The sequence below is a fragment of the Peromyscus eremicus genome, chromosome 12 (genome assembly GCF_949786415.1).
Source record: "Peromyscus eremicus chromosome 12, PerEre_H2_v1, whole genome shotgun sequence".
NCBI classification, from domain to species: Eukaryota; Metazoa; Chordata; class Mammalia; order Rodentia; family Cricetidae; genus Peromyscus; species Peromyscus eremicus.
The window spans coordinates 60,355,889-60,383,234 of record NC_081428.1 but is presented as its reverse complement, the minus strand read 5'-3'; the positions used below and the strand labels follow the sequence as shown (position 1 = coordinate 60,383,234).

The 27,346-nt window shown below is 48.2% G+C and overlaps 1 protein-coding gene across 2 annotated transcripts in view; it reads left to right on the top strand.

The window, feature by feature from the left end:
* Nucleotides 1–27,346, top strand: part of Itgb5 (integrin subunit beta 5) — a 117,325-nt gene that overhangs the window by 49,079 nt on the left and 40,900 nt on the right. For both annotated transcript variants that reach the window (XM_059277248.1, XM_059277247.1), the window contains exons 5-8: nucleotides 1,528–1,696; nucleotides 17,810–17,971; nucleotides 19,157–19,252; nucleotides 21,236–21,325. In XM_059277248.1, coding sequence (XP_059133231.1) covers nucleotides 1,528–1,696; nucleotides 17,810–17,971; nucleotides 19,157–19,252; nucleotides 21,236–21,325 — 517 coding nt within the window. The remainder of the gene's footprint in view (nucleotides 1–1,527; nucleotides 1,697–17,809; nucleotides 17,972–19,156; nucleotides 19,253–21,235; nucleotides 21,326–27,346) is intronic.

The following is a 27,346-nucleotide window of genomic DNA, read 5'->3' as shown; positions in this document are numbered from 1 at the left end:
AATAGGTGTGGGTGGGGTCTCAGCTCCTTCCAGTGGGAATGTAATGTCCACGCTTGTTTCTCTACACTGAGGAGGCTACGCAAAAATCTCAGGGTGGCCTCTGACCAGTCTAAGCTGAAGGTGTTTGTGAAGACTCAAAGCAGGCAGGGGAAAGGAAGTTTCGCTGGAGAGAATTGTCTGGTGGATTGGGAATGTGTGTGTGTGGTGGGAGGGGTGGCCGTGGGGGGTCAGGGGTGTGATCTGTCCCCTGCAGCTTGTGAGGTCTGTGTGGCATTGTGACTGTTGGTGGCAGGACCGCCTCCTAGACAGCCAAAGCTTGCCTCTCTGCAGAGGAGAGGAGCCTGCCTAGACCTGTCCTGGCGAGGCCCGTCTTGGCAGCAGGGATGGTGGGACCTCTAGTCATTGCTAAGCCTGTTTCCCTTCCCAGGCACAGCTTGAATAGGATTCTAAAGCTGTTCTCCCAGGCTTCTTGTTCTAAAGAGACTTCCTTTACATGGCCACAGATCCTGCAGGGGTGGGCCAGACTGCCCCCCACATCGTCCTCGCCTGTCCCCTTTACTCTGCATCCAGCACACTGGCCTTCCTCTGTCCCTTTCTCCACATGGCTCAGCTCGTGTTCTTTTCTGTGGCTGCCACACTCTGCCCTGTCCTTTCTCCGAGGACCCGTTTAAGGCCCCTCTTCCTGTGTCCTTGGCCAGGCTTGATGCTGTCGTTTGGGAACGACTTTCCTCTAGGAACGGGACCGCTTACGGTTTCCCCTGAGGGTAACCTGGCAGGACTCTGACACGTGTGTCTTTTCCAAGTTCCCGGTTACGGTTTCCCATTTGAAGAGATTTGGATTTCTCTGGCGCGTGGATACTTTAGCTTTGCAGCTTTAGGAATGAATGACGGAGCAAAGTCATGTTTTGAATTCCTGCTCCATTCCACAGCTCTTCCTGTGCCAGCACATCCTGGTCGTCGCCAGTGAGTCCTTTGTCTCTCGGCGGCGGCACATGGGAAAGAGCCCTGCTTCTGTGGCCCTCGCTGGCCATCGTCCACCTTGGTTGTGCCGCCGGTCCCACGCCTCTTCCCCCAGCCACAGAGTCTACTGTGACCCCCACTTTGAGCCCCTGTGCGCACACTCCCGTGGTCTGGCTGTGTGCCCGCCTCGAGGGCTAGCTGTTACTTATCTTTCTTCTCTCCACTATGCTTACCCCAGAGTAGGTGGCAGATGCCGAGTAAATGTTGACTGATGTTTTTCAAGGTACGCAGTGAAGGCCAGGGCACTTGACTGATATTTAGAGATGGGGCCAGAGAGATGGTCCAGTGGGTAGAGGTGACTGCCACTAAGCCCGATGACCTGGGTTGGATTTCCAGGACCCACAGGATCGAAGGAGAGAATCAATCTCTGCAAGTTGTTCTCTGACTTGCACATGTGTGTGCACACATACATGCACACTAAAGTAATGAAATGTCATTAAAAATTGAAAAGACTGAGAGATGATGATGAAAAAGTGACTCCTCTCTTCTCTCTCTCTCTCTCTCTAGTTACAAGTTATTCCCAAACTGCGTCCCCTCCTTCGGGTTCCGCCATCTGCTGCCTCTCACGGACAGAGTCGACAGTTTCAACGAGGAAGTGAGGAAGCAGAGGGTGTCCCGGAACCGGGATGCTCCCGAAGGGGGCTTCGATGCTGTCCTCCAGGCCGCTGTCTGCAAGGTAACTGTCTGGTCTCAGCCTCCGTGGGGCAGGTTTTGAACCACCCAAGCGTGTGGCTCCCATCCACTCTTACGTCAGAGGCTGAGCTCAGCCACACCGTGGGGAAATCTCTAGCTATCAAGTCGGCTGGACTGGGGACTTGGTCCGATCTCCGTGGCGGGGTGTGGCTCCGTGCAGTGGGATCATGTCTTTGCCAGATGACAGCTGTTCTGTGTTTATGCATTGGCTTTTTTTTTTTTTTTTTGGGCCCAGTTTTTTTAACCTTAAAGATTACCTTACTGGAGAATCAAAGCTGAAAATCAGAGTCACTCCAAGTCTTTGGTTGCATGTCCATATTTTTGTTTCCCTCATTTCTCTGTGATATGTGGATCCAGAGAGAGGGCATAGGCCAGTCAGAAATGAACTTGGGCTTTGAGAGGTTCCCAGCTTGGAGAAGTATGTAAGTGGAATATTGATAACCATTTATTGTTAAAGTAACTTTCGGCTGTCGAAGGAGCCTAATAGCAACAGCAGAAGATAAATTAGTTTGCAGCTCATTACTGAAGCATGAGTGCGGTACCATTTGCTTCATCCTCCTGGCGTGTGTCCATAAGCTTAGCAGTTTTCAGGAAAGCTCAGCAGAGTATCCACACTGGCAATGCATTCTTCTTTTAAAAAAATTATTTATTTTTTAAAAATGTTATGTGTATGAGGTTTTTTTTGCCTGCATGTATGTTAATATACCATATGCACGCTCAGCGCTCGTGGAGGTGGGAAGAAGAGGGCCTCAGAGTCTTCAGAACTGGAGTTACAGAAAGTTGGGAGCCTCCATGTAAGTGGCTGAGAATCGAACCTGGGTCCTCCGGAAGAGCAGAGAGTGCTCTAAACACTGAACTGTCTCTGTCTCTCCAGCCTCTTGGTGATGAGTCTTTGAAAACCAATGGGAGTTCATCAGTGGTGGAGTGGTTGGGACTCTTAAACATTTGGGAAGTCAGGAGAAGAGGTTAAAACTTGGCTTCGTGACCACACACAGGGGCTGCTGTTTGCTTCCTCGGTGATCCACACTCTTGGGTTTCTGAGTGTGTGTTTGCTGGGCTTGTCCTGTGCTCACTTTCCTATCTAATCACCCTTCGACGTGGATAAGAAGAAAGTCACTGTTGTCATTCCTGAAGTAAGAACCCCCAGGCAGCAGACAGAGATGGCTAAGGGGAAGGAAAAGGCATAGAAAAGAGCAGGTCTCTCCTTCCTGGTTCCTCCGGCTGTGCCATTGAGAAGGCCTGGGGGCTCCTTCAGAGTGGGAGATCACGGTGGCTTATCATCATGTTCTAATTCAGAGTTCCCTTGTGGTTTTGGGTTTTTTTGTTTTGTTTTGTTTTGTTTTGTTTTGTTTTGTTTTGTTTTTTTAGCAGTCTGAAGACCAGATGGAACACAGCTATGATGCGCTCATCTCTAAATCTTCCATGTGTCATAAAATAGTTTATGGATTCTTCTCTGTCTCTGTCTCTGTCTCTGTCTCTGTCTCTGTCTCTCTCTCTCTCTCTCTCTGTCTCCTGGTATTCAGATATTAATTGAAGAGGCATTGTCTTCACAGACATTCAGCGAAATTCAACATTTTTATCAGGGGGAAAAATAGTGCAGGAAAAAAATGTAAGATTGCCCTCACCTCCTTATCCAGAGAATTTGGTGGATTTTCTTTTGGACGAAGTCGTCATTAAAAGCTGTGTGGGTGGGAGGAAACCCCAGTTACAGGCCACAGCCAGCATTAGTAGGTCTGCTAGATGAAGAACACAGCAAGTGCTGGGACCATTGGTATCAGAGAAAAACCAGAGTCCACCCTTGTGCCTGCATAATCCTCCTGTGCCATCTCTAATGGGTAGAGTAGCCCACCCTCCAAATTCGGCACTTCAGAGGCCTCCAGCAGATTTCCTGGACTCATTGCTTGAACCCGGTGAGCTGTCTGTCATTGATTGAGAGGCACTGTGTGAGCCACGTCAGTCTTAGACCTCGTATATTCCATCATGGCCTTTGCCACAGGGGAAGTTAATAATTGTTTAGAATTATGCCACCTACAAGCCGCCAGTTTCTCTCTTTACCTTTCCCCTACATCTGTTCTGTGGAGTTACATTTAGACATGTATTAAGACATGTCCTTCTCATTTGAAATGGCCTAACTTATAATTAAATGTCCTTTCTGGTTTATTACAGACTTTCTTATTGTGACAAAAATATTAGGAATAGATCGTAGGCTAGCTTTCGGTGAATGACTAGGCAGCAAAAATCATACCATTAGCAACTTGAGGGTCAGGCAGGGTTGTGCACTTAGGAGGCAGAGGCTGGCAGATCTCTGTGAGTTCAAGGCCAGCCCCGTCTACAAAGTGAGTTCCAGACCAGCCAGAGCTATGTAAAGAGACTGTCCAGAAAAACAACCAACCAAACAGAATCTTTATCAACTTGAGTAATGCCTAAGAGAAATTAAGAGTGCACTAATGAAGGCAGACTGAAAAGCAGTATGGCCAGAATGATCCTATTTGTCAAATACGAGAAAACAAATAAGAGAAAAATGGGCTGGTGATATTGCTCAGTGAATAGAGGCACCTGTTGCCAGGTCGGAGTTCAGTCCCAGGAACCTGCATGATGGAAGGAGAGAACCAATTCCTTCAAGCTGTCCTCTGACTGCCACACAAATGTGGTGGTATCTGTGTACCTGTGCACAAAGAAAGAAAATATTGGAAATAGACCAAAATGATAGCAGTATTTTTAGGTTATAGAATTATATGTTGTTTTTATTTTTCTTGGTGGTTTTTAATTTTTTTGTGTGTTTATCTAAGTTTCTATAATGAATATATGCTATTTTTTGTTATGAAGCATTTCAAAGATACGAGTGGAGAGAATAAGAAATTAAACCCCATGTCTGTTGTTTACTTTTGGTGACCACCACTCATGGCCAGTCTTGTGTTCAGAGACCCTGTCTCCCTATTATTTGAGGGATTGCTCAGATATCATCTACAACACCTAAGCATCTCTTTGTTCACGGGGGTCTGTTCCTGTTTGCCCAGATTAGAGGCTCTTCAGTTTAGTCCTGCCAACTGGGTGTAACAGAGAGAAAGGAGTCCTGTGCACTTGGCCGGCTTCTCGTAAGGACCAGAGTGGCCTGGACAGTCTGTCCTGCAGTTGCACATGCGCACATCTGCTTCCGGTGACCTTTGCTGTTGGTGAGGATCTAAGGCCAGACCTGACTCACAGCATCACGGGTTCTCCTTGCTCTGGTTTCCCTGGCTTGGACTATTCATTATTAACTTGTGAGACTTAGGGTTATGACATGGCTGTCTTTAAAGTCTTACCTCAGCTGGGACAGTGGTGGCACCTGCCTTTAATCCCAGCACTTGGGAGGCAGAGGCAGGTGGATCTCTATGAGTTCGAGGCCAGCCTGGTCTACAGAGCAAGTTCCAGGAGAGGCTGCAAAACTACACAAAGAAACCCTGTCTCAAAAAAACAACAACAAAAAAGTCTACCTCTAAGGCATACTGTATGTTTCTTGCAAAGGTGTTCTTGGTAGAAGGTAAAGGGATACCTGCTTCTCTTTAGGATTCTACTCAGGACAGGGGCCCTGCTTTACTAGTGGTAGTTTCCCCCAAGCTGCTCGATTGCTCTCAGAGGCAGTTAACGGCGTCCACAGCTGAGAGTTGGCTCTCTCATGCAGGCATCTTTTTCCAATGTAGTCTTCACAACTGGGTTAGAATTGGAGCGTGCCGTTGCCTTTAATGCTTTATAAGCCTATGACTGAATTTGTTTATACCTTTTCTGGGTCAGAATTATGGTTTCTCCCTTTATCAGTTTCACTGTTTCCCTCAGAACTTTCGAGAAGTTGACTTTAAGGTTGCTTATTCCTTATTCTAAAATTACACCGGTTGATGTATGACGGGTGATTCAGACTGGAGCTATGCTTGCTCTCATGCTTTCCCAAACAGGAAGCATCCCTGGCCTCGGGAGGGTGAGGGGTGGGTGGGGTGGTGAGCGTGGCCTCAGGGCTGTGGGTTCCAGAGCCCATTTGCTTTTCCTCTGCAGCAGTGTGTTCAGGAAACTATTAAAAGTATTGGCGCGCTATGTCTCTCTCTGTGTCTCTGTCTGTCTGTGTGTGTGTGTGTGTGTGTGTGTGTGTGTGTGTGTGTGTGTGTGTAGGGAGAGATTGTGAGCACACATGTGGAGGCCAGAGGATTTCTTTTTTACCCTGGAGTCAGGGTCTTTCCTGTCTCTGTCTCTCTGTCTCTCTATCTGTGTGTGTGTGTGTGTGTGTGTGTGTGTGTGTGTGTGTGTGTGTGTGTAGGGAGAGATTGTGAGCACACATGTGGAGGCCGGAGGATTTCTTTTTTACCCTATGGAGTCGGGGTCTTTCCCTGTCTCTATGCTGCAGGCTCCAGGCTAACTGGCCAGTGAGCGTCCAAAGCAAGGTTTGGAAACATGACACAGGTCTATGGCCTACAAGAAATTAGGCAGGTCCAAAGAAGCAAAGGGTGATTCTGCTGTTTCTACTTCCCACCTTGCCACAGGGGCACCGGAATTACAGATGTGTTCCACCACATCAGGCTTTTGACATGGCTTCTGGATCAAATCGGGTGGCCAGGCTTGTGTAGCTAGGTGTTTTTACTGGCTTGCGCCATCACCCGTGGCCCCTTGACTGTGGTTTAATAGATGCGTTCACGTCACTGCACTAATTTGGTGACATTTCAAAGTCTGTGACCTGTGGTTTGCTGTGCCGAGGGTTACGCTGCCCTTCTGACAGCTGGGTATTCTCACACAAGGGGTGGGAAAGAGCTCAGCATTACCCACAGCACTGGCCAGGGCTCGTCTCCATCACCCTCTATAAACCAGCTGTATTACCCTCTATAAACCAGCTGCGTGCCTGCCTCCCTGCCCTGTCCTAGAAGGCACCTCCACATGCTGGCAGCTCCCCTCAACTGACCCTGGAAGGGACAGGCAGCTAGGGGAAAGTCCAGTCAGCCCCGTGGGTCCCTGCGGCTTTACTTCTATAATGGCCAGTACGCATGCCAGTTTCCTCGGCCTCCCTGTGGCCTCTGCACTCCAACCACAGCGCCTGGAGTCCCTTACCTGACTGCTGCTGCCTTTGCTTCGCGACCCTCCCCAGCGCTCCTACCTCTCCTTCATTTCCTTCTTACTAGAATTCATTGCACCAAGCTGTTTCCACCCCAGCTCTAGCCCCCTGCACCGCCATAGCCCACATGGATACGGAGCGGTTTGTTCCAGCCCCTGAGCCGTCGTTGACACATTACCCCACAGTGCATTTTACACTAGGGTTCAGTCTTGGTGTGTGTTGTGCAGTCTATAGATTTTAACAAATGAGTAAATGCCTTCTTCCCATTACAGTATTGTGCAGGGTAGCTTCCCCACCCCAAAGTCCGATGCTCGAATACCATCCCTCCCTGAACCTGCTTTCCTTACACGAGAGAGAGAGAGAGAGAGAGAGAGAGAGAGAGAGAGAGAGAGAGAGAGAATGCCAATGCGTTGGGGTGGTTCAGAACTGGAAGACTGGAAGTCGAACCTTGGACTCGAGCATGCTGGGTGACCTCCCAGCCATTTCAGCTGCTTTCCCTTTCTTTACACGTCCAGTCTGGTTTGCTGGTATTGCAGACATCAGTCTCGTTGTTTGTGTGTCAGGGTGTACCTCCCTGACGGATCACCCTCACTGGGCCAGGTCTCCCATTGCCGAGTACTTGGTCACTTCCACCCAGTTATCAATTTTATTTTATTTTATTTTTTTGGCCATTGCTTGAATGGGGTGTCTCCTCTCTGAGACACTAAAGGTGTTTTCATTACCCTGCCTGGTGCACAGGCTAGGTCTTTGGCACACATTTGGTGAGGGGTCAATGCTTTGTGCTCAGAGGGGCCTCTGTGCTTCTGAAGGACGCTCAGAAATAGCCAGATCAGATCCTCGTTTGTCCACCTTCCCATCATGCTCTGCTGCCTCCATGGCATCCCTAGTGTGAAACACCCGCCTTCTGAAGTGGAGCTGTTAGTACTGTGTATTGACAATACTTTCAAATCAGTAGCCGTTCTGTTGGAGAGAAAAGTAAAGAAACTGAGAGAAGGCCCCTGTGCTCAGGGTTGTGTGTGTGTGTGTGTGTGTGTGTGTGTGTGTGTGTGTGGTGTTTTTGTTGTTGTTGTTGTTGTCGTTTTAAAGATAGGTTTCCCTAGTTGGCCTGGACCTCACTGTGTAGATCAGGCTGATCTCTTAACTCACAGCCCAAGCGCTGGCATTAAAGGCATGTACTACCATGCCCAGCTACTATTTTATTTGAGTTGGGGAATCTAATTGAGGGTAAATTAAACATCCTATATATAAGCATTCCACTGACCCATATGAAATTATTGCTATTTATCATTGATATTTGCCTATTGGTATTTCTTCTACAAAAACAAACGCTTCATTCATTTATTTTATATAGTGCTGGAAATCAAACCAAGGGTCTTGATTGCTCAGGCAAGGGAGCTACCACTGAGCTGTATCCTTGATCCCCCAAATGGAAAATCTGTGGGGCTCAATGTTCTACATTCTACAGTGCCTTGAGCCCAGCTTCAGCCCTGCTCCCACCCTGCACCAGAGACACCCTGCTGTGCTCTTTGGGGGTTTGGACTTGAGGTGAATGTTTAGACCCTGAGTCACAGGCAGCTCCTTTCCCCAAGGAAAGAAATTCTACACTGTGGCCTCATGAAATGTAACCACAGAGCAGATTTTTTCCTCAAGTATATTTCATTGCAAAGTATGGTTAGAAGCAGGAAAAACAAACTCCTAAGGAGAGCATGTTTATTGCTACAGAGTGATGGAAACAAGCCCGAATGTCAGTGTGGTTGGTCATTCGGGAAGCCGATCCCATAATGAAAGCTTGATTTCCCCGTGGGCCATGTTGGAATTAAGACTCTTTGGTCCTCAAGTTTGGATCTGCTGTGGAATCTGTCACTGTCCAAACAGGTCACCCCCCTCTCTTCCCTCCCTCCTTCCTCCCCAGCACCTGTTCCCTCTTCCTCTCAGCCCCTTCTGGAAGTATACAGTGCTCCGTTGATAATCTGAAAGTTTGTTGAGTACTTACTGTGTGCACAGGAGGTATCATGAGGGGTTCGAGGCTGAGGTGGCCTCAGATCTGCCTCTGTGAACTTAACTCTACTTGGAAGACACTTTGAGAACAAGTGTCTAAGGTGCAGCCGGACATACTGGCCTCTTAGGACCCAACGGTGAATGACAGCCTTCCTCCCCCAAAGGCTGACTTGGGCCTTTTACTTGCTCCAGACTGCACCAAGTTCCACAGGTTCATTTCACTCTTTCCCTTGAAAGTGGTTGTACTGTCTCCCATGGTGACAAGCCTAATAAAGTTGAATAAGGTCCCTAAATTTCCATAGGTAAGAAATGTCAGAGCCGGAGCCGGTGGATGGATCCTTGTGCGTGCCTTAAATGTACTTAATCTTGACATTAGAGCCTGTGCTGTCTTTGAAATCACACAAGCACAGAGAAGTGGGAGGGTTGAACTTCCAAAGAGAGCACGGTCCCGGCCTAAGGCACCATCATGATTACCCACAATCCCGTGGGAGCAAATAAGATGGCTGCACTCTGTGACTGACAGTGCTTGGGATTTCTACTGGGTGGTCCTAAGGTCAGCAAACTGATGGAGCTGGTCCTCAGCTTCCCTGTCTGTAAAATGGGGGATGCTTTGAGTTCTTCCTTACTTGCCCCAGTTTTGAAGATGCCTCAGACCCACCAATTCTGTTCCTAGCCATAGTCAGACACTGCCATTTGCAGAAAGGATCTTTTTTAGCAGAGGGAAAGTTTGGGGAGCATGATTTTAATTCCTTTAATCCCAGGAAGTGATGGCTGGGCAGAGAAAGGTATATAAGGCGTGAGGAGATAGGAACTATGGCAGTTCAGCTAAGACCCTTTTGGGTGAGGACTCAGAGGCTTTCAGGCTGAGGAAATGGCATCGGCTGAGGAGTTGGCGAGGTGAGGTTGACTGTGGCTTGCTCTGCTTCTCTGATCTTTCAGAAAGTTTATTAGGGTACACATTATATCATCACAGAGGCAGGCACCCCCACCTGCTTCCTAAGACAGGAGGCACATAGCCTTCTCTCAGATTCCCAGTCCCTCTCCAAATTCTCCACAGGACTTCCTAGTCTGCCCTTCTGACTTGCCATGCTCTGTCTGTGTGGTCTTTATATGTAGATAAGTAGTACAGAATGGATCTGGGGAGCCTTGGGTTTACTGTGAGCCCATTGGAAAATGCATCTGACATAGGCCATGTACTCAGGGCCAGAGGTCTGCAGGCCTCTGTCCCAGTCTTCCTTTCCTCTGTGTGGGTCATAACACATCCAGTGGACTGCCTCTGGTGTTTCAAATGTATAGAGGGGCTACAGAGATGGCCCAGGGGTTAAAATCTTCCTGCCCTTGGAGAGGACCCAGGTTCAGCTCCTGGCCCACATGGAAGCTCACAGCTGTCTGTAACTCTAGTTCCAGGGGATCTGACTCCCTCTTCTGACCTATGCAGGTACTGCATGCTTGAGGTACACATGCATACCTTCAGGCAGATACACATACATGTAAAATAAAAACTTTTTAAAAATGTTGATAGAGAGCAGAGATGGGTGGGTGGATGGTCCTGAACCTGGAGACAGTGTCCTGTGAGGGGAGATACTGTGACAAGTGTGTTAACTGACTTCACCTCTCAGAGAGAGGGGGAAGAGTCTTTCTAGCTGGAGAGGACGCATGAACAGCCATGAGGAAGCCACTTGCAGTCCCAGGGTTTCTGATAGGGAAGGATTTCTAACAAGGATTGCTGCTCGGTGCCAGAGCAGCTGCCTGATGAGGCAGTGAGTGGGTGTGGGCTCTGAGCCCATTGGCAAATGCCAGAGAAAAGATTCCTACAGCAGAGAGAGGCTGGCCGAGACTCACTGGGGTTCTTTATGTATTTCAGTAAATACACATCCTCGAGTATGCCCCCTCTGACTTGCCGTGTTCTGGACGGTCCCTGTATGTAAATAACTTATTACAAAATGGGCCTGGAGAGCCTTGGGCATGTGCTGTCTTAACTGTTGTATTTGTTTTGTACTTGGAATTGAACCCAGGGCCTGGGCCCATTAGGCATGTGCTCTACCACTGAACTATTTCCCCAACCCATAGAAACTGTTTTTCTCAAGTGTAGTGGTGCACACCTTTAATCCCAGCACTCAGGAGGCAGATGCAGGCCGATCTCTGTGAGTTCGAAGCAGCCTGGTCTACATAGTGAGTTCTAGGACAGCCAGGGTTACATACTGAGACCCTGTCTCTAAAAAATCCCCCCCCCGAAAAAAAAGAAAGAGGCTGTTTTTCTCCCCCAGTTCCCTTCCCTCTTCCTCCCCTCTTTCTTTCCTTTCTCCCTACCCCTCTTCAGTACTTTGGATTGAACCCAGGGCCACATGTGTGCTAGGCTAGTGCTCTGCCACTGAGTGACATCCCTAGCCTCTAAGTGACTTCTCTGCGCCGTCACTCCCTGGTGGTTTGGACTTGCACTAGCTGGCTTGAACCTGTCTTCTACAGATCTCGTCAGCTCACCTTCTACGCCCTGACTGGCCGCCATGACCATGACCTCTCCCAAACACACTAATTTTATTTACTAAGCACAGCTTGCTTTGAACTGGTGTCTAGCAAATCTCTCCACGCCTCCCACTGGTTGCCTGTGCAGCTACTTTACTCTTGGGGGCTGGGGGGGGGGGGTGTCCCTGAGGAGAGCTAGGAACAGGAGGGTAGAAGCTATTCTTTGTTGTTTGAGGGACCCTTTTCCTTTGTCAGACATTGTAGCCACTGAGTGACTCCTTCCGTCCTCAAGAAACCAGATTGCCCCGCAGGCTAGAGACCTGTGTCCTCAAAGTACAGAAACCAAGCCCCCTGCTCCCCAGTCTTTTCTCCCAGGCCTCGGGCTCTCTGGGGCCAGCTGTTGGAGATGAATAAGCCAGCAAGTCTGTCTGCGCCTTGGGGCGTAGCCAGCTTTTGTTTATTTTCTTAGACTGGGAAGGGCTGGTCCCCCACTCTCAATCCCTACTTCTCCTTTTTATGGACGGCTGAGAGAGGTCAGATTATGGGGAACTGAGTGAGAAAACAGAGGCAATATTTAAGAGAGATGAGGTATGAGAGGCCAGTGGAGAAGTGGGGGTCACAGAAGGGTTATGATCACTGGGCTACGAGTATATTTTTAAGCACGTGGGAAGGAGCTAGGGAAGGACTGACTGATGGGACATTTTCCAGAGAGGGTGGGATTTATGGGGCTGTGTTTTCTCAAGGAGGGAGGAGCCCGCCTTCCTTGGGGACAGTGAGATCAGAGCAGAGGGCAGGAAGCTTGAGGTTTAGGATGGAGAAGAGGATACTGGCTGAACACCATCCTTCTGGAGCTGGGGCACATTGTAGAGACAGGTGAGGAGGAGTCCTCTCATCAACAAAAGAGGTCACCTAAATTGAATGTGGACTGAGAGGTTGAAAATTGAAAGAGGGCCGGCCGTGAATTAGATACAGATCTAACTAACAGAAGCCAACTGAACCGCAGTCCTGGCCCGGTGCCGGGTTTCTTGCCGGAGTCCAGTGCACTTCCGCTCCGCCTACCCTTGACATTTTCATCCGAGGGCTGACCTCGATCTGTTTAATGACATCAGTTTTGTTTACATGTTGATTTTACTCAGACATACAGAAAGGTTTAGCTACAAGGCAGACCCTTTAGGCAATCTTTTTAATAAAGAAAACATTCAACATCAAAATTAGGAAATGTAAATAAGCAAAAAGGAGATAAACATCACGTGCTGTGCTCTACTCCTGAAGAGATGGGGGTGGGGGTGGGGGGGTGGGGAGGTGGACTTCTGAGTTAGAAACATAGGTGGGAGTTTTTGGCTCCGTGGAAATAGCGGTGGCTGGCAATGAGTACCAATTACTGCCTATTTACCACATTGCAGGTACACGGCTGGGTGCCTGTGTCCTTTCGTTTAATCCTTTCGACAGCTGTGTTTTATCAGTAGTTATCATCTTTCCCTTATAGATGAGCAAACTGCTATTGTCAAAAATTCAGTACCTCGCTCAAGGTCTCATGGGTAAGATGAAGCAGATGTGGGGCTGGACTCAGATCTACCAGCACCTAGCTTCAAGCATGCCGTGGTGGACGCCAAGGAAAAGTGTTGATGTGTGACATTCCTAGTCCACGCCCGGCCATTGGCATGTCCTTGGAATGCGGTGTATGTAAACTACACTCTGAGCAAAACAAGCCTTCTTTAAAATTATCTCTCTTTTAAAATACTTTTTATTTTATATTATATATTTTAAAATAACTGTGTTGAAGTATAGTTAACATACATAAACCATACATTGAAAGTATATAGTCTAGCACACTTTTTATTTTGTTTTTGAAACAGTCTCATACAGGTACCCCAGACTGACTTCAAACTTGGAATCCTCCTGCCTCAGCCTCCTGAGTGCTAGGATTACATATATGTTTCACCATACCTGGCCCCATTTGACACCAAGCCTGACAGCCTGAGTTTGATCCGAGGTCTCACTTAGATGGTGGAAGGAGAGAACCGACTCCCACAGATTGTCCTCTGCCCTCCACGTGGGTGCTTTGGCAGGCATGGCCCCCAGCACAGTCAATAAGCTAATGAACATGTCATTTATACCTGTGAGTTTGTGCCCCCCATCACTTCTCTTTCCTGAATCTCCCCTAGGCAACCACGAATCAGCTGTCACTGCACGTAAGATCTATTTGCAAACATTTTATGTATACCGTACATTGCTCTCTTTAGCCTGGTCTGTTAGACTCTGTACCATTATTCCGAGATTCCTCCTCGCTGGTAAATATATCTACTCATTCCCTTCGTGGCTTAGCATTGCACAGTTATCTATCTTTTTATTCACCTGCTGATAGATTTGGGTTATTTCTAGTTTTTTGTCTATTCCCAGAAAGCCCTATGGATGTCAGCATTCTTATTTTTATTTTTTTAATGGACATAGGCTTTTATTTCTTTTGGGTTAATACCTGGAGTGGGTTAGCTGGTCTTATATTTAATTTGTTAAGAAACTTATCAGTGCTTTTCCAAATTATCTGTAACGTTTTATAATTCCAACATCAGTTTTGTGAGGAGTCTGGTTTCTACAGATTTTCGTCAGCATTTGTGGTCTTTTGTTTGTTTTGGGACCAGATGTATTGGTTACTTTTCTGTCACTGTGACAGAACACCATGACTAAAGGCAACCTGTAGAAGAGTTGACATTGGCTTACGGGTCCAGAGAGAGAGACAGTCCGTTGTGGCCAGGGAGGTATGGCAGCAGGCAGCCAAAACAGGAAGCTGGGTGTTCACATCTTGTCACCCAGGAAGCTGAGAGTGCCCTGAAAGTGGGGAGAAGCTTTAAACACCCTCAAAGCCTTCCCCCTGTAATGTACTCCTTCTAGGAAGGCTGCACCTCCTCAGAGTTCTAGAACCTCTCCAAACAGTACCACCAAATAGGGACCCAGTGTTCAAATACCCGAGCCTCTGGCCACATTTCTGTCTTAAACTGCTATGCAGAGTCTCACCATGTAGTTCAGAATGATCTCACATTCACTTAGCCCAGGCTGGCCTGAGACTCATGATCCTGCCTCAGCACCCTAAGTGCTGGGATTACAGGTGTGTGCCACACAACCAACTTAACTTTGCCCATTTTAACATGCATGCAGCAGATTCTTAATTGACATAGGATTTTTTAACCACTTGCTATGAAATAATAGTCTCTGTAACAGTTATGTGGCCTTATTACCAAGTCGTAAAAGGAGGAGGAATGTAAACTGGTTAATCCTGTCCCTTGAATAGTAATTTTGAGTCTCATTAGTTTCCTTTATGTACCAAGCACATAACTGTGTAGAAAGACCCAGCAACAGCCATGCCAAGCAGGCTCAGTTCCATTTTCCAAGAGAAAATGGTTGAGAGAAACGAGGGACTCCCACAGGGCTCCGCAGTTGGAGCAAAGTGGAGACTTGGACTTAGATTTGTCTCTTCCAAAGATATTGGACTTTGGCTCACCTGGATGCTCTGTATCATAGTTAAGTGACTTCCTTTACAATGAGGAGTAAAATCCCCCTGCCCAGCGTTGTTCCTTGTCTTAAATGTGGAATATAAATCATAATTCTTTATAAAAGTCTTTATAAAACAACTCTATGGGCAACCAGACAGCAGGCAATTTGTTTCGAATAGAAATACTCCTCAGTCATCGTGTGAAATCTGCAAGCCGACAGCCTGGGTGGGTAAGTCATCTGTGTTCTGACCCATTCCTGTGACCTGACCTCTGGGCCAGGGCTGTTGACACCGTTAGTGATCAGGAGCCCATATAAGAGGAAATAGACTTATTGTTATTGGTGGAACGGTGCCTACTCCAGATGCTTTCTTTCCAGCAAACGTTGAGTTTTGGATCTAGCAGTCATAGATTGAACGCTGTGGTATACTGGGCTCTTTTCTGAGTTATCTCCTTCACTGTGTGCACACAGCTTCCTCTCCCTGTATGATTGGGTGATTTAGCTTTGTGGGTGAGACACGGGCCATCTCAGTCTGCCTTGATGGTAGAATGAACTGGTCAGTTTATCCATTTGCTCAACTATGGGATGATGACATCTGGCCAGTTTCGTGGGGGTTGTAGCAAGGGCTAATGGAATCGTGGACGTGTTCACTAAAAGGGAAGTATCCTGCCTGTTACACAGACAAGGGACAAAAGCTTTTAAGGTGACAAATAAATTGGTCAGGGTTACACAGGTAACTAGAAGAAGCGGCAGTTGTCAAATGCCCATCTTAAAGCATTCAAGTTCCGTGCTGTCTTGTCTCCTTGCTAACCTAACCCCCCCATCTGTCAGTCTCCACGGAGAAGCTGTCAGAGAAAAAAGGAGCCAGAACAAGCAAATAACAGCATTCAAAGATCAGTCTTGCAAACGTAGTTTGAAAAATAATGGGAAGGAGAAGAAAAGATTACCCATAATCCGACTCCAAGCACATTATGGCATTTTTTTTTTTTCAATATCTCCTGTTCTTTTAAAATAGAATTCTATGTTTCTTACGCGGTTTATAATCCCACCACAAATATCTGCTTCTTTGTTTCCACTGTCACTGTTTGCATGTAATTTCAGACTTTTTATGTACATAATTTCTAGCGTGGAGGGAGGGACTATCAGTTTACTCCCTATTCCCATACCCTAGGATATCTGTGTCTTTCTGGTTATGCATAATTTCATGGTACTTTTATGGGTAGAGTCTCGTAAAATAGAATGAGTTGACAGATAAATATTTCTTAAAGTTGTTGGTTCTTTTCAAAGTCTGGCTTATTGAGGGATAATTTATGTAGCGTGGTATTCACTCTTTTTAAGTGTATACATACACATTTAGAAGGTGGAAACCAGCAGAGCAGGAATCAGAACCTTGCAGAATCCTGGCAGCTTCTCTATGGCTTCTTCCTGTCCCACCAAGAAAAGCTTCATCCCAGCTCCTGTCCCACGATTAACTTGTCCTGGTAGAGCTGTGAGGGGTTCCAGCTCCCCAGCATGGGGGTCTCTCTGCTGTGCTCTTTTCCTGTCTCTCTGCCAACACCTAGAATGCCTGTTTCCCTGCCAACGCCAAGAACGCCTGTTTCCCTTTCTGCCACCTCCCTCCCTATCTCTTCTTTCCATTTCCTTGAAGGGTTCTCCCTCATCTTTCCAGAGCAGCTTGGGTTTCATCTGCATTGGGAAGGCCTTTCTCCACCTCAGCCCTCCTCCTCCTCCTCCTCCTCCTCCTCCTCCTCCTCCTCCTCCTCCTCTTCCTCCTCCTCCTCATCCTCATCCTCTTGTCCTCCTCTTTTCCATCATCATCATCCTCATCCTCTTGTCTTCCTCCCCATCATCATCATCCTCTTCTCCTCCTCAGCCTCCCCATCATCATCATCATTCTCCTCCTCCTCCTCTTGTCTTCCTCCTCATCCTCCCCTCCCCAGCTTCCATTAACCCAGTGTTTGCTTTCATTAATACCCTCATAGTAAGTTGAAGCTGCTGTTTTTTTATCTAAACAGAGTATCTTAAAGAGCCGGAATAAGCCTTTGTAGATCAGGGACCTTCCAAGGGATCTAGCACACAACAAGAGATGAGTGGCCTCTTGTTGACAAAAGTTCTCTGGCTACAAAACTGACTCCTCAGTAGGTAACCGCTCTTGTCCACCACAGATCTCCAGGCCTTCCATCTCCTCTGGCTCTCTGTTCAATCTCTTTTCCTCTTTCTTCCTTGTTTTGTTTGACCTCATGATATGTTTTTCTGTGCCCATGCTGCTTTTGAAGCGAGTAAGACAGCATCATAGCTGTTCAGATGATGATGAGTGAGAGAGGGTGGTACCCAGCCCCTCATCTACCATTGAAAGACAATTGCTTTTCACCTTTGAGGTCGATGAATCCCACCTCCATGAGTTCCATATCTAATGTGTAGCATAGCTAACTCTCAGCAGAGTTTAAATCCTCTCTATAGTCACCAATACATTTTGGGATGCCCTTTCACCAATAGTGAAAGGGTGACCATCAGTTCCTGATGATAATTCCTGAGTCTTTTTGTGTAATGTGGCTATAGTGGCCATATATGAGCAGTATGGAGCCCTCCCCTTGCTGTGCACTGTGTTTAGCTGAGCCTCAGTCTGCAGACTAGATAATCCCCTGTGGTGAAACAGTAAGGGAAAAATAGCTCATCGGATGCACTTTGGGCATTGAAGTGATTTCAGGAAAAACTGGAGCGTTCACGCCTACCAGGATAGATGGCGGTTCTTACCAGATCCTCAACAGGCCGAGCCATCTCTTGACCGTTTGGGTGCTTCTGATCCTAACAGGGCCTGAAGTGTTTAACCATCATCTTATACAGTCTTAGCCAATGTGTGTGAGGAAGGCATTGGGGTGGGGACAAACTTATTCTGGAGCCTGACAGGAAATCTTCCAGAGATGTAGCCTTCGGATGAAGTCAGAGGGAAGAGGATGATGCTGGAATGGGTGTCTAGGCGCCATGGGCCTATGTGGGCCGAGCTTGGAGATTTCTCATCTGATGTCGGGGCAGGTTTGTACAGGAAGGCTGTAGCACCCTCCATCTGCTGTCTCTCAGGAGAAGATCGGTTGGCGAAAAGATGCATTACACTTGCTGGTGTTCACGACGGATGACGTGCCCCACATCGCGCTGGATGGAAAACTAGGCGGCCTGGTTCAACCACACGATGGCCAGTGTCACCTGAACGAAGCCAATGAATACACGGCATCCAACCAGATGGTGAGGACCGGGAGGGCTCCCCTTACCTCTCCTTGTAATCCCATGGCCCACCCTTTCTCTGAAAGCTTCTTTGACCCTCGGGGCTCACTGATGTTCTGCTCCCTCCTGGCGATCCAGTTCTATTCATTATTTTGTCTTTTCTGACTAGGTTTTAAAACCTCCTTGTTACATTCTCATCAGGGATTTCTGTAGCTGGTTGTCTTTATTTGCACCATTGGGTACCTAACGGGAGCTATTTCACTGGAGGAAGAGGTGATCTGGGAGCCAAGTGGTTCCCATGGAGAGGTGGTCTGAAGGCAAGGCGGAGCCTGCTTTCCTGAAGAGGTCTCAACTAGGATAGAAGTTAGAGGACACCCAGCCACAGCGTTTACTGAGATCTTGCCACATTCATTATTCAGGCTTTTTAAGAAGCATATGCCTTTTTCTTCAAATCCATTTTGATATCTGGCTAGAGAGGAGTTCTTCCCAATTTTCTTTCTGGAACAGGCCCATTTTCTCCAGCTTCAGAAGGTGATCATCCAAACTTTCCATGTTGTCCAGGAGTGAGAGAGTTTGGAGAAAGATCCTGTAACTATAGGACCTCACCCAGTGGTGACCCCTGTACCCACCACTAGCTCTTAAAATCCTTAAGGACCTTGTTAAACTGCCTCTTGTCCTTTCTTTCTCCTCATTTGGATCCCCCACTCCTTCCCCGCTCCCCAGCATCACTGCCCAATTCCAGAGAGCAGTGGTCTTTGCTCTCTGTTCTGAGCCATGAGCAGGACCTATGTGTGTTGGTGGCCAGACCGTTGGGCACAGGAAAAGGAAAACAAGGCAAGAAATAGCCATAGGAAGGGAGGCAAGTTAATAGGTGCCGGCAGCAGATGGTGGGAGGTGGGGCTGATTTTCCTGGAGCTGTCATGGTCCCCATCCCTCCTGAAAGGATGAAGCGGGATACAGATCACACCTAGAGATGCTCCAGACCTCACGCTCACACTTTGGGAGTGAGCGCCAGAGGGGCCTTTTTATGAGCATCACTTCCTGTAACCTCTTAGTTCAGGAGCCACTGATGGCTTGGTAACTGGGCCCAATGGGCACCCAAGGGAAAGATGCTTTCAGGGAGAAGTCTGCATGCCCACAGATCAAATGCAGGTGTCACAGCCATTTGGAACTGTTGTAGTCTTGACTCTTTTGCCTTGGCCTTAGGACTATCCGTCGCTTGCCTTGCTTGGGGAGAAGCTGGCGGAGAACAACATTAACCTCATCTTTGCGGTGACGAAGAACCACTACATGCTCTACAAGGTACTCCTGAGGGCGGGAGGGGCCTGGTGATCTGGTGGCCTGGTCCAGGACTCTTTCTGTCCTAAAGCCAGTTGGAGATCAGAGTGGGAGTGGGCAGGGTCAATGGAGGAGGACACTCTAGTCCTTTGTAGCTGTGCTTGGAGATAATGAGACTAAGGGGACTCTAGAATGTTCACCTGGCCATGAATGTCTTCACCAGGAGTGTAAACTATGTTATTTAATTTAATTCAGAGAAGTACCTAGAAAATAGTGTGAACTGTCATTTTCAGAGGACGGATGGAGTCACAGGGGCCTAGTCCAGTCGAGAAGGAAAACATGAAATGAAATTCGGTACAAAGGAAACCGAGTCGTTAGGCAGCATGCATGGCTAACTTGGTATTCCAGCTGTATGCCTTCCTGCGGAGGGTGGGAGGCCAGGAGTGGCCCGGGACAGTGACTCTCCCAAAAAGCAGTCAGGGACCGAGAGCAGAGAGCAATGGGCTTGTTCAAGCCAACAAGTCTCTTCCCGAGGTGTCACCTGGGCGACCATTCCGGCAATCACACAGCAAGCTGCACATTGCACCCAGAAGCTCCTTGGAGAGTAATAGAGGAGGACACTTTCTAATCTCTGGCCCCTACATGGATGCTCTCAGGTGTGGGTGTGCATGTGTGCACGTGTGCACACACACAAAACCTCTTTGGCTGTGCAAGAGCTCATGTGAGCTAAGTATAAACCCAGCTCACCCCTGATGCCCTGTATGTTGTGAGGGGAATGTTGTCAGGAATCCCTTAATTATTCCCCAAAGAACTTTTGTTCAATTATGTCTCAAAGGCTCCTGCCTTATCAGTCATGAATACTACCATGTCTTCCTGAATTCTGGACCTTGTTTGAGCATGAGTCTATTTTAGACGATGAAATGGGAAGACACATTTTGTTCGGTGCGTGGGTTAAAGGTGGTCCACTGCAGACAGCATTTTAGAAGGATTGGCTGCAGGAGCTGTATTGGGCTTCGTTTCACAAGGAAAGAAACCCTGCTTGGCTTCAGTCTCCTTCCCCAGAATGGGAAGACCTGTACAGCCTGAGAACGATGGGGTCTCTGTCCTATTGTGAATGCAGCACTTAGGAGTTGTGCTGGGCAAAGGACTTTGTCCCAGGACCTACACACGGGTATCAAAAGGTCCTTAGAAGGACACCCTTCATATCTTAGCACCTACTGAGAAGATAGGGTGTCCCTCAGACACTTGGGGAAGTGGCCCTCTGTGCTCCTGTAGAACGGGCGGAGTCATCTGAAAATGAGCCTGGGATTACCAGCAGTGATGATGAAAGAATCAGGAGTTCCCGGATGAACGGCTCGCTCACTGTCAGCCCTTCGCTCCCCTCCACAGCCTACTGAGTGTACTCACACCACTTTTTTCTTGCCTCTCCCACGGCGCCTTCTCCAGCATGTGGTGAGGGAGAGTGCCAGAGCACATAGGCTGGCCCTTACTCTTGTCCATAGGGCACTGTTGACTCCGATAGGATGGAAGCTGTCTTGTTAGGGTTACTGTTGCTGTGATTAAACACCGTGACCGAAAGCAAGTTGTGGAGGAAAGGGTTTATGTGGGTTACGCTTTCACATCCGTAGTCCATCACAGAAGGAAGTCGGGACAGGAACTCAAATGGCAGGAACCTGGAGGCTGGAGCTGATGCAGAGATCATGGAGGGGTGCTGTTCACTGGGTTGCTTCCTATGACTTGCTCAGCCTCCTTTCTTATAGAACCGAGGACCACCAGCCCAGGGATGCCACCACCCACAATCGGCTGGGCCCTCTCCCATCAATCACTAATTAAGAAAATGCCCTACAGGTTGCCTACAGCCCGGTCTTATGGAGGCATTTTCTCAACTGGGTTTCCCTCCTCTGTGATGACTCTAGCCTGTGTCAAGTTGACATCAAATTAGCCAGCCCAGAAGGCAAAATGGTCTTACTCTTCTTTGTTTTGTTTTGTTTTGTTTTGTTTTTCAAGAATTTTACAGCCCTGATACCTGGCACCACTGTGGAGATTCTGCATGGAGACTCCAAAAATATTATCCAACTGATTATCAATGCGTACAGCGTAAGTCACTGACATGGGCCCCATTGCCCCCTCTATCCCACCCTTCTGGAACACTGAGGCCTGGGAGCCGGTATGGGTTTGAATTGGGACTTAGCTCTGTTCCCACTCCTTCTATTGGGGACCCCTAGAGTTTGAAGTGTGGCTGGGCCTGGACTCAGTGTCTCTGTGTCCTCAAGACTTGGATTTGGGCATCAGGGAAGATTTCTGACTGGTTCCCCCACCCCCCCCACCCCCCCATCCCTCTCATCATCATCTACAGTTTTGACAAATCATAGTTCTACAGTTCTCACAAATCATAGTTTACCTTATCTCTCTTGTGACTTCCTGCTCACATCAGAATGTTCTCCTCCCTTCCTCTACACTGTGGGCTTCATTTCTTTTTTATGCCCCCCCACCCCCACCCCCACCCCCACATACACACATCTTTTGAGACAGGTCTTTCTATGTAACTGTGGCTATCTCTGAATTCACTGTGTAGACCAGACATTCAGAGCTCTGTGAGTTCGAGGCCAGCCTCTGCCTCCCGAGTGCTTGGATTAAAGGCATGCACCACCCTGCCTGGTTCTAGCTCTGGCCTTTAAATCCTCACCTCAGAGCCCAGAGCTGGATTTCCAAATTAACATACACATTTAGTGGTTTTTAACCTTTAGTTTACTTTTTAGCAAGGGAGCAGTTAGGCTCATTTACAGGGGCTCAGCAGATGCTGAGAAATAATACCTGAAAACGGGGTTTGAGAAGTGGGCTCTTGTGTCTCAAGCTCTGGGCCCTTGACTAACGCCATCAAAGTGGGAATCAGACTCCCTGCCTCATGCATTCACCTCTGTGGCTGTCAGAGGCTAGAGACCCCACAGGGCTGAAGGGCCACTGCTCCTATTCTGATGACCTGGTGACCACAGCTCCTCTCCTGAGGAGTCAAGGCCTTTAGAGAAGACAAAACTAAGGAGTGGCCTTGTCTGGGCTCTGTGAGGTGAGGTGAAGACATCTTTCTGGGCTTCTCTGAAATAACTACCTCCCAGGATTTCCATGTTCATCCAGCTCCAGATCCCACAGACCCCTAAGGCTCTACCAGAGCATTTTCTGGTGATGGCCTAGCCCTCTTCTCCTGTGGCTTTGATAAAAAAGGCAATAGCCAGTCGTGGTATGCATGTCTTTAGTCTCAGCACTTGAATGGCTGAGGCAAGATGATTATGAATTCAAGGCTACCCTCAGCTAAACAGCAAGACCTTGTCTTAAAAAAATAAGTAAAAAGGAGGCAGGCAGTATAACTCAGTGGTAGAGCATTTGCCTAGCATGCACGAATCACCCTGATTCCATCCCCAATACCATAACATGGCTCTGTAGAATGGGCTGGGTGTTGTTTGCAGGATTAGAGACATTCTCTGTCTATCAGTATTCCATGTGACTGAGTGTTTTATATGTCCATGCTTGTGTGGGGGACCACTCAAACCAAAGTATGGTGGGATCTCCTGAATGCTTGGGGGTGTTTTTTTTTTTAAAGATTTATTTATTTTCAGCTTATGTTTGTAAGTTTTGCCTACATGTGTGGTGTGTAGCTAATATGCATCTGATGCCTGCCGAGGCTAGAAGAGGTTAATGGATCCCCTGAAATTGGAGTTACAGAGGGTTGTAAACCTCCATGTGCATGCTAGGAATCCAACTGGAACGACCTGTGTGTATGTATGGCTTAGGGGTGTTCTTTGTGAAATTTGTGGCATTTTCACTGATCAGGATTTATTACATATGTATAAAATGGTTTATTAATGAAAATCTGGGGACCTGGTGGTCAAGGAGCCAGGGGAGCAATGGGATGTCCATTTTGTCACTTAGAAGTTGGGGTTGAGGTTGGAAATATTTTTAGGCTGCATTAGAAACTGGAGCGAATCTAGTTTCCCTGAGAAACTATGGGGCCTCAGTGTTTCTGCTTTGCTCTCTAAATTAAACTGACTTCTAGGAAAATGTGCTAAGAAATGAAGCACACAACTTAGAAGTAAACATTGGAAACTCAACTTTTAAAAATATGAAATTATAGGCCAGGTGGTGGTGGCGCACTCCTTTAATCCCAGCACTCAGGAGGCAGAGACAGGCGGATTTACGCGAGTTCGAGGCCAGTCTGGTCTACAGAGTAAGATCCAGGACAGGCACCAAAACTACACAGAAAAACCAAAACAAACAAACAAACAAAAACCCACATAAAAATAAGAAGTTACTAGACTACCATCAATAAGTATTCAGATTTGGTGGGGGAAGTTCTTCTTAAAATTTCATTCAGGCATAAGGGGCACATACTGGAGCGTTCACATTTAAATAGAACAATTTGCTAAGTTTTGGGCGTGCATACACCCGTGAAACTATCACTTTTGTCAACGTATTGAGTGTGCCCATCCCTCCCCAAGCTGTGACCCTCTGCAGTTCCCTGTGTCTATTCCCCTTTTCTCAAGAGATTGAATGCAGACATCCGGAACTGCCGGGTGTTTGGGGGAAGTTGCAGCCATGCTGTGGGTGTGCGGCACTCTGTCAGTTGGGAACGTGGCGCTGTTGCCTAAGAAGAAACAGGTGTATTGGACTCTGCCCTGGTTGCTGACAGAGAATTTTAAAACCCTTCTGTCCCAGCTTTCTGTCTTTGGCCCTGGTCCCAAAGCTTCTAAGACTCCTCTGCCTTCCCTAAGTGACAGGAGCACCTTTTACTTTAATGAGATGACTCCTAGTGACCCTCTGAATGGCTTCAGGATGGGGCAAGTCAATGATTGACCAGACCAAGGCAGTGAAGAGTTTGAAACTTCAAGTATCACTCATGACCTCCCTGGAAGGGATGTGACAAGATGGAGTTGACCGCCAGTAGATAATAATTTAAGCAGTCTTGCTCATGTAGATAATAAGGCTACCATATAAATCCTAAAAGGCCTGGGTACACAGCACTGAGTTGCTGAACACATGGAGGTGTTTGGAGGTTGGCACACCTGGAAAGACATCGAAGTTCCTTCCACACCACTCCCGCACACATTGCCCCATGTGCCTCCTCCACCCTTCGGTTGATCTGACTCCTTGACTAATATTTCAGTAATCGTAGGTAAGGTGTTGTCCTGCATTCTGAGAGCATCCTACAAAGTCATTAAACTCAGAGCCCATGGTAGGAACTCTCACTTATAGCTGGTCATAAGGCTAAGCGGCAACTTGTGACTTGTAACTGGCATCTGAAGGGGGAGGAGGCAGATCCTGTGCTACTGTGCTCACAACCTGTGGGATCTGACACTCTCTCTCTCGGACATTATTAGAGTCACGTTGGATTAGGGGACAGCCAGGTGCTATCCATGGACAGTTGCTTTTGTATGTGTAAGCGGTGAGGGTGGGGGAGTCGTCCCCCCATGTCAGCACCGTATGTGGAAGACTAAAAATGAAAGAGTAGGAAAAGCGGGGTGTTCTTACTTCAGATACCCATATTTTCCTGCTACTGCCTGTCTGGCCAGTGGGAAGGTCTGCTGGGCCTCGGGCTCCTGTGCTTTTCCTGGCTCTGAATCTCCCCACAGGCCTCTCTTGCAAGAGGTGAGCTCTGGGCAGAGGAGAGACTCTCAGTAGCTCTGGCTAGCCTCCCTCCCATTCCTTCCCGCCGCCGCCAGGGTCCACCATGGCTGTGTGTACTGGCTCTGCTTGCCTTCTTCGGCATTGCCTTGATGTGTGGTGCATTTCATGAGTCACACAACCATGACTACGTGTGGGTCTTGGCTTTGCTCCCTTGGGTGTTGGCAGTGGATCCGTGGGGGCACTGGAAGAGTCTGGTCAGCGTGTATGTCACAGATGAAATGGTTGCGGTCTTTGGCCCAGTCTGACTTGTACGCGTCTATCACAGTGTGGAACTGTCAGCCCTTAGATGTATAGCCTTTTTCTAGCTGTGCCAACATACTCTGTTACTCTCTCTACCCAAGAGTGCTTGGCAGCATGTAGTCTTGCCCAGGGTAGGGCCGAGGGGAGATTCCCTTCCAGGGCTCGGCTTCCTGGTTCCAGGTACGGACGGAAACATCCTTTGGGCAGCAGGAGAGGTGCCCCTGCTTATGAAGAGAGGCACTCGCTCTTCATAAGCAAGGGGCCTCTCTTGTAAAGTGGGAGAGAGCAGGATGGACTGCAGACCACTGGGGTAGCCGTGGAGGGTGACATCAGAGCCTGTGGTGGATTCTGCCCTAGCGGAGAGCACATGTTTCTCTTTTGGTTGTTGCCATAAAGTCTGCGCCAGCCTCCCCCATCCCCCACAGCTGGCCGGACCTAAAGCAATTGCAGATGTGACCTAACCTGGCACCGGGTATGTAACAAAATAGCAGCGAAAGGGCTGGCATTCTTGACATTGTCTTCTTTTCCTAGGGTGGGGGTAAGAAACCTTCTTCCGGGCCAGAGCTGGGAGCAATTGAGTAGATTCATGGGCCGCACGTGAACGTCCTCATGCCTAAGAACGGATTCCTGTGGCTTTGATCCTCTGATAGGTGTTGCACTTCGTTCTTTTCATCAGCAAATACGTCCTGAGAGGCTGATTGTGGCTGGCGTTGTATGACACATGGCAACAGGACGTTGAACGGCCCTCCCCTGCAGAAGGTTGTGGTGTTTCGGGGAGACGGACCCTCACAGCCACGGGGCGGGGCGACCTGGTGATTCACACTTTCCAAAGTTGGTGGATTCTGAAGAAAGAAGCCTCCACATGGGATCAGAATGACCACTGGAGGGGGGGAGGAGGTTTTGCCTCAGCTTTTGCTACCATAAATGAGAGGTCTGAGCTGAGACTTCACCATGCCTGCCAACTGTAATGGTGAGGGAGGTTCTGATCCCAGAGGCCCTGTGGCAAGCAGGAGGGAAACCCAGCCAGCCAGAGCATGTAGAACATAGAGCTTCCTCCCTCCCTCGTTTTAAAGATTTTTTTAATTTTAAATTTGTGTGTGTGTGTGTGTGTGTGTGTGTGTGTGTGTGTGTGTGTGTGTGTGTTTGCCTACTTATGTCAGTCGGCATACCACGTGCATGCCTGGTACCCTTGGAGAACAGAAGAGTGTTTCAGATCCCTTGACACCAGAATTAAAGATGGTTGTAAGCTGCTATGTGGGTGCTGGGAACCAAACCTGGGTCCTCTGTGTATAAACTGAGGATTTCAGCACCACCTGTATAAACTGACAACATGGCCGCTCCATGGTATGGTTAAGGGGAAGGTTTGTATTGTAGATTTGAGGGAGAGAACAGCCAGAGGCGTCTGGAAGAGTCCAGAGCAGAGGGAGAAAGTAGTCAACTGAATATGGCCAGCAGAGTGGACCAGGCTATGAGAGGAGATGGAAGCAGGGGAGAGGAGAGGGAGAGAGGGGAAGACGAGGGAGGGGCCAAGAGAGAAGCCAAATGAGTGAGCACATGGCCCAAAGGTCAGGGTTATATGGGAGTGAGAAGTTGGAGACGTTGAGGCTAGGGGATGGGGTGAGAAGAGCCGCAGGTATTCCTGATGCCGAGGAAGCCTGGAGGCCATCATGCACTTCGGTATGTCCATAGGCACCACAGGTAGCCATTTGTCCTGAGTTGTTTTGGACCTGACCTTCTGGAAGAGCAGAGTGCTCTTAACCACTGAGCCATCTTCCCATCCCCCTCTCCATGCTTCTTTATAAATACAAATATAGTGCATGTGTGTGTATGCATACAACGGGGGTTGTGTATGGGTATCCTCACGTGAATGTGTCTGTCAGCGCCCTTGGAGGTCAGAAGAGGGATTAGATTCCCTGGAGCTGAAGTTACAGGCAGGTCTGAGCTACCCAGTGTGGGTGCTGGGAACTCTTCCTCTGGAAGAGCAGCCAGTACTCTTAAGCAGAGACCCTCTCCTCCATCCCTATTACCTTTTCTTCGAAGATTTACTCTTCACTTGGCCCAAGCCCCTGAACATGACCGTTGTTAAAAAAGCATCTGTACTTGCCGTCCATCTTCGCTTCAGCAAGACCTTGTGCTCCATCCTGGAGAGAGAAGGGATAAATGGTCCTTCGAGTTCACAGTGCACTGGGAAGGCAGATCTGT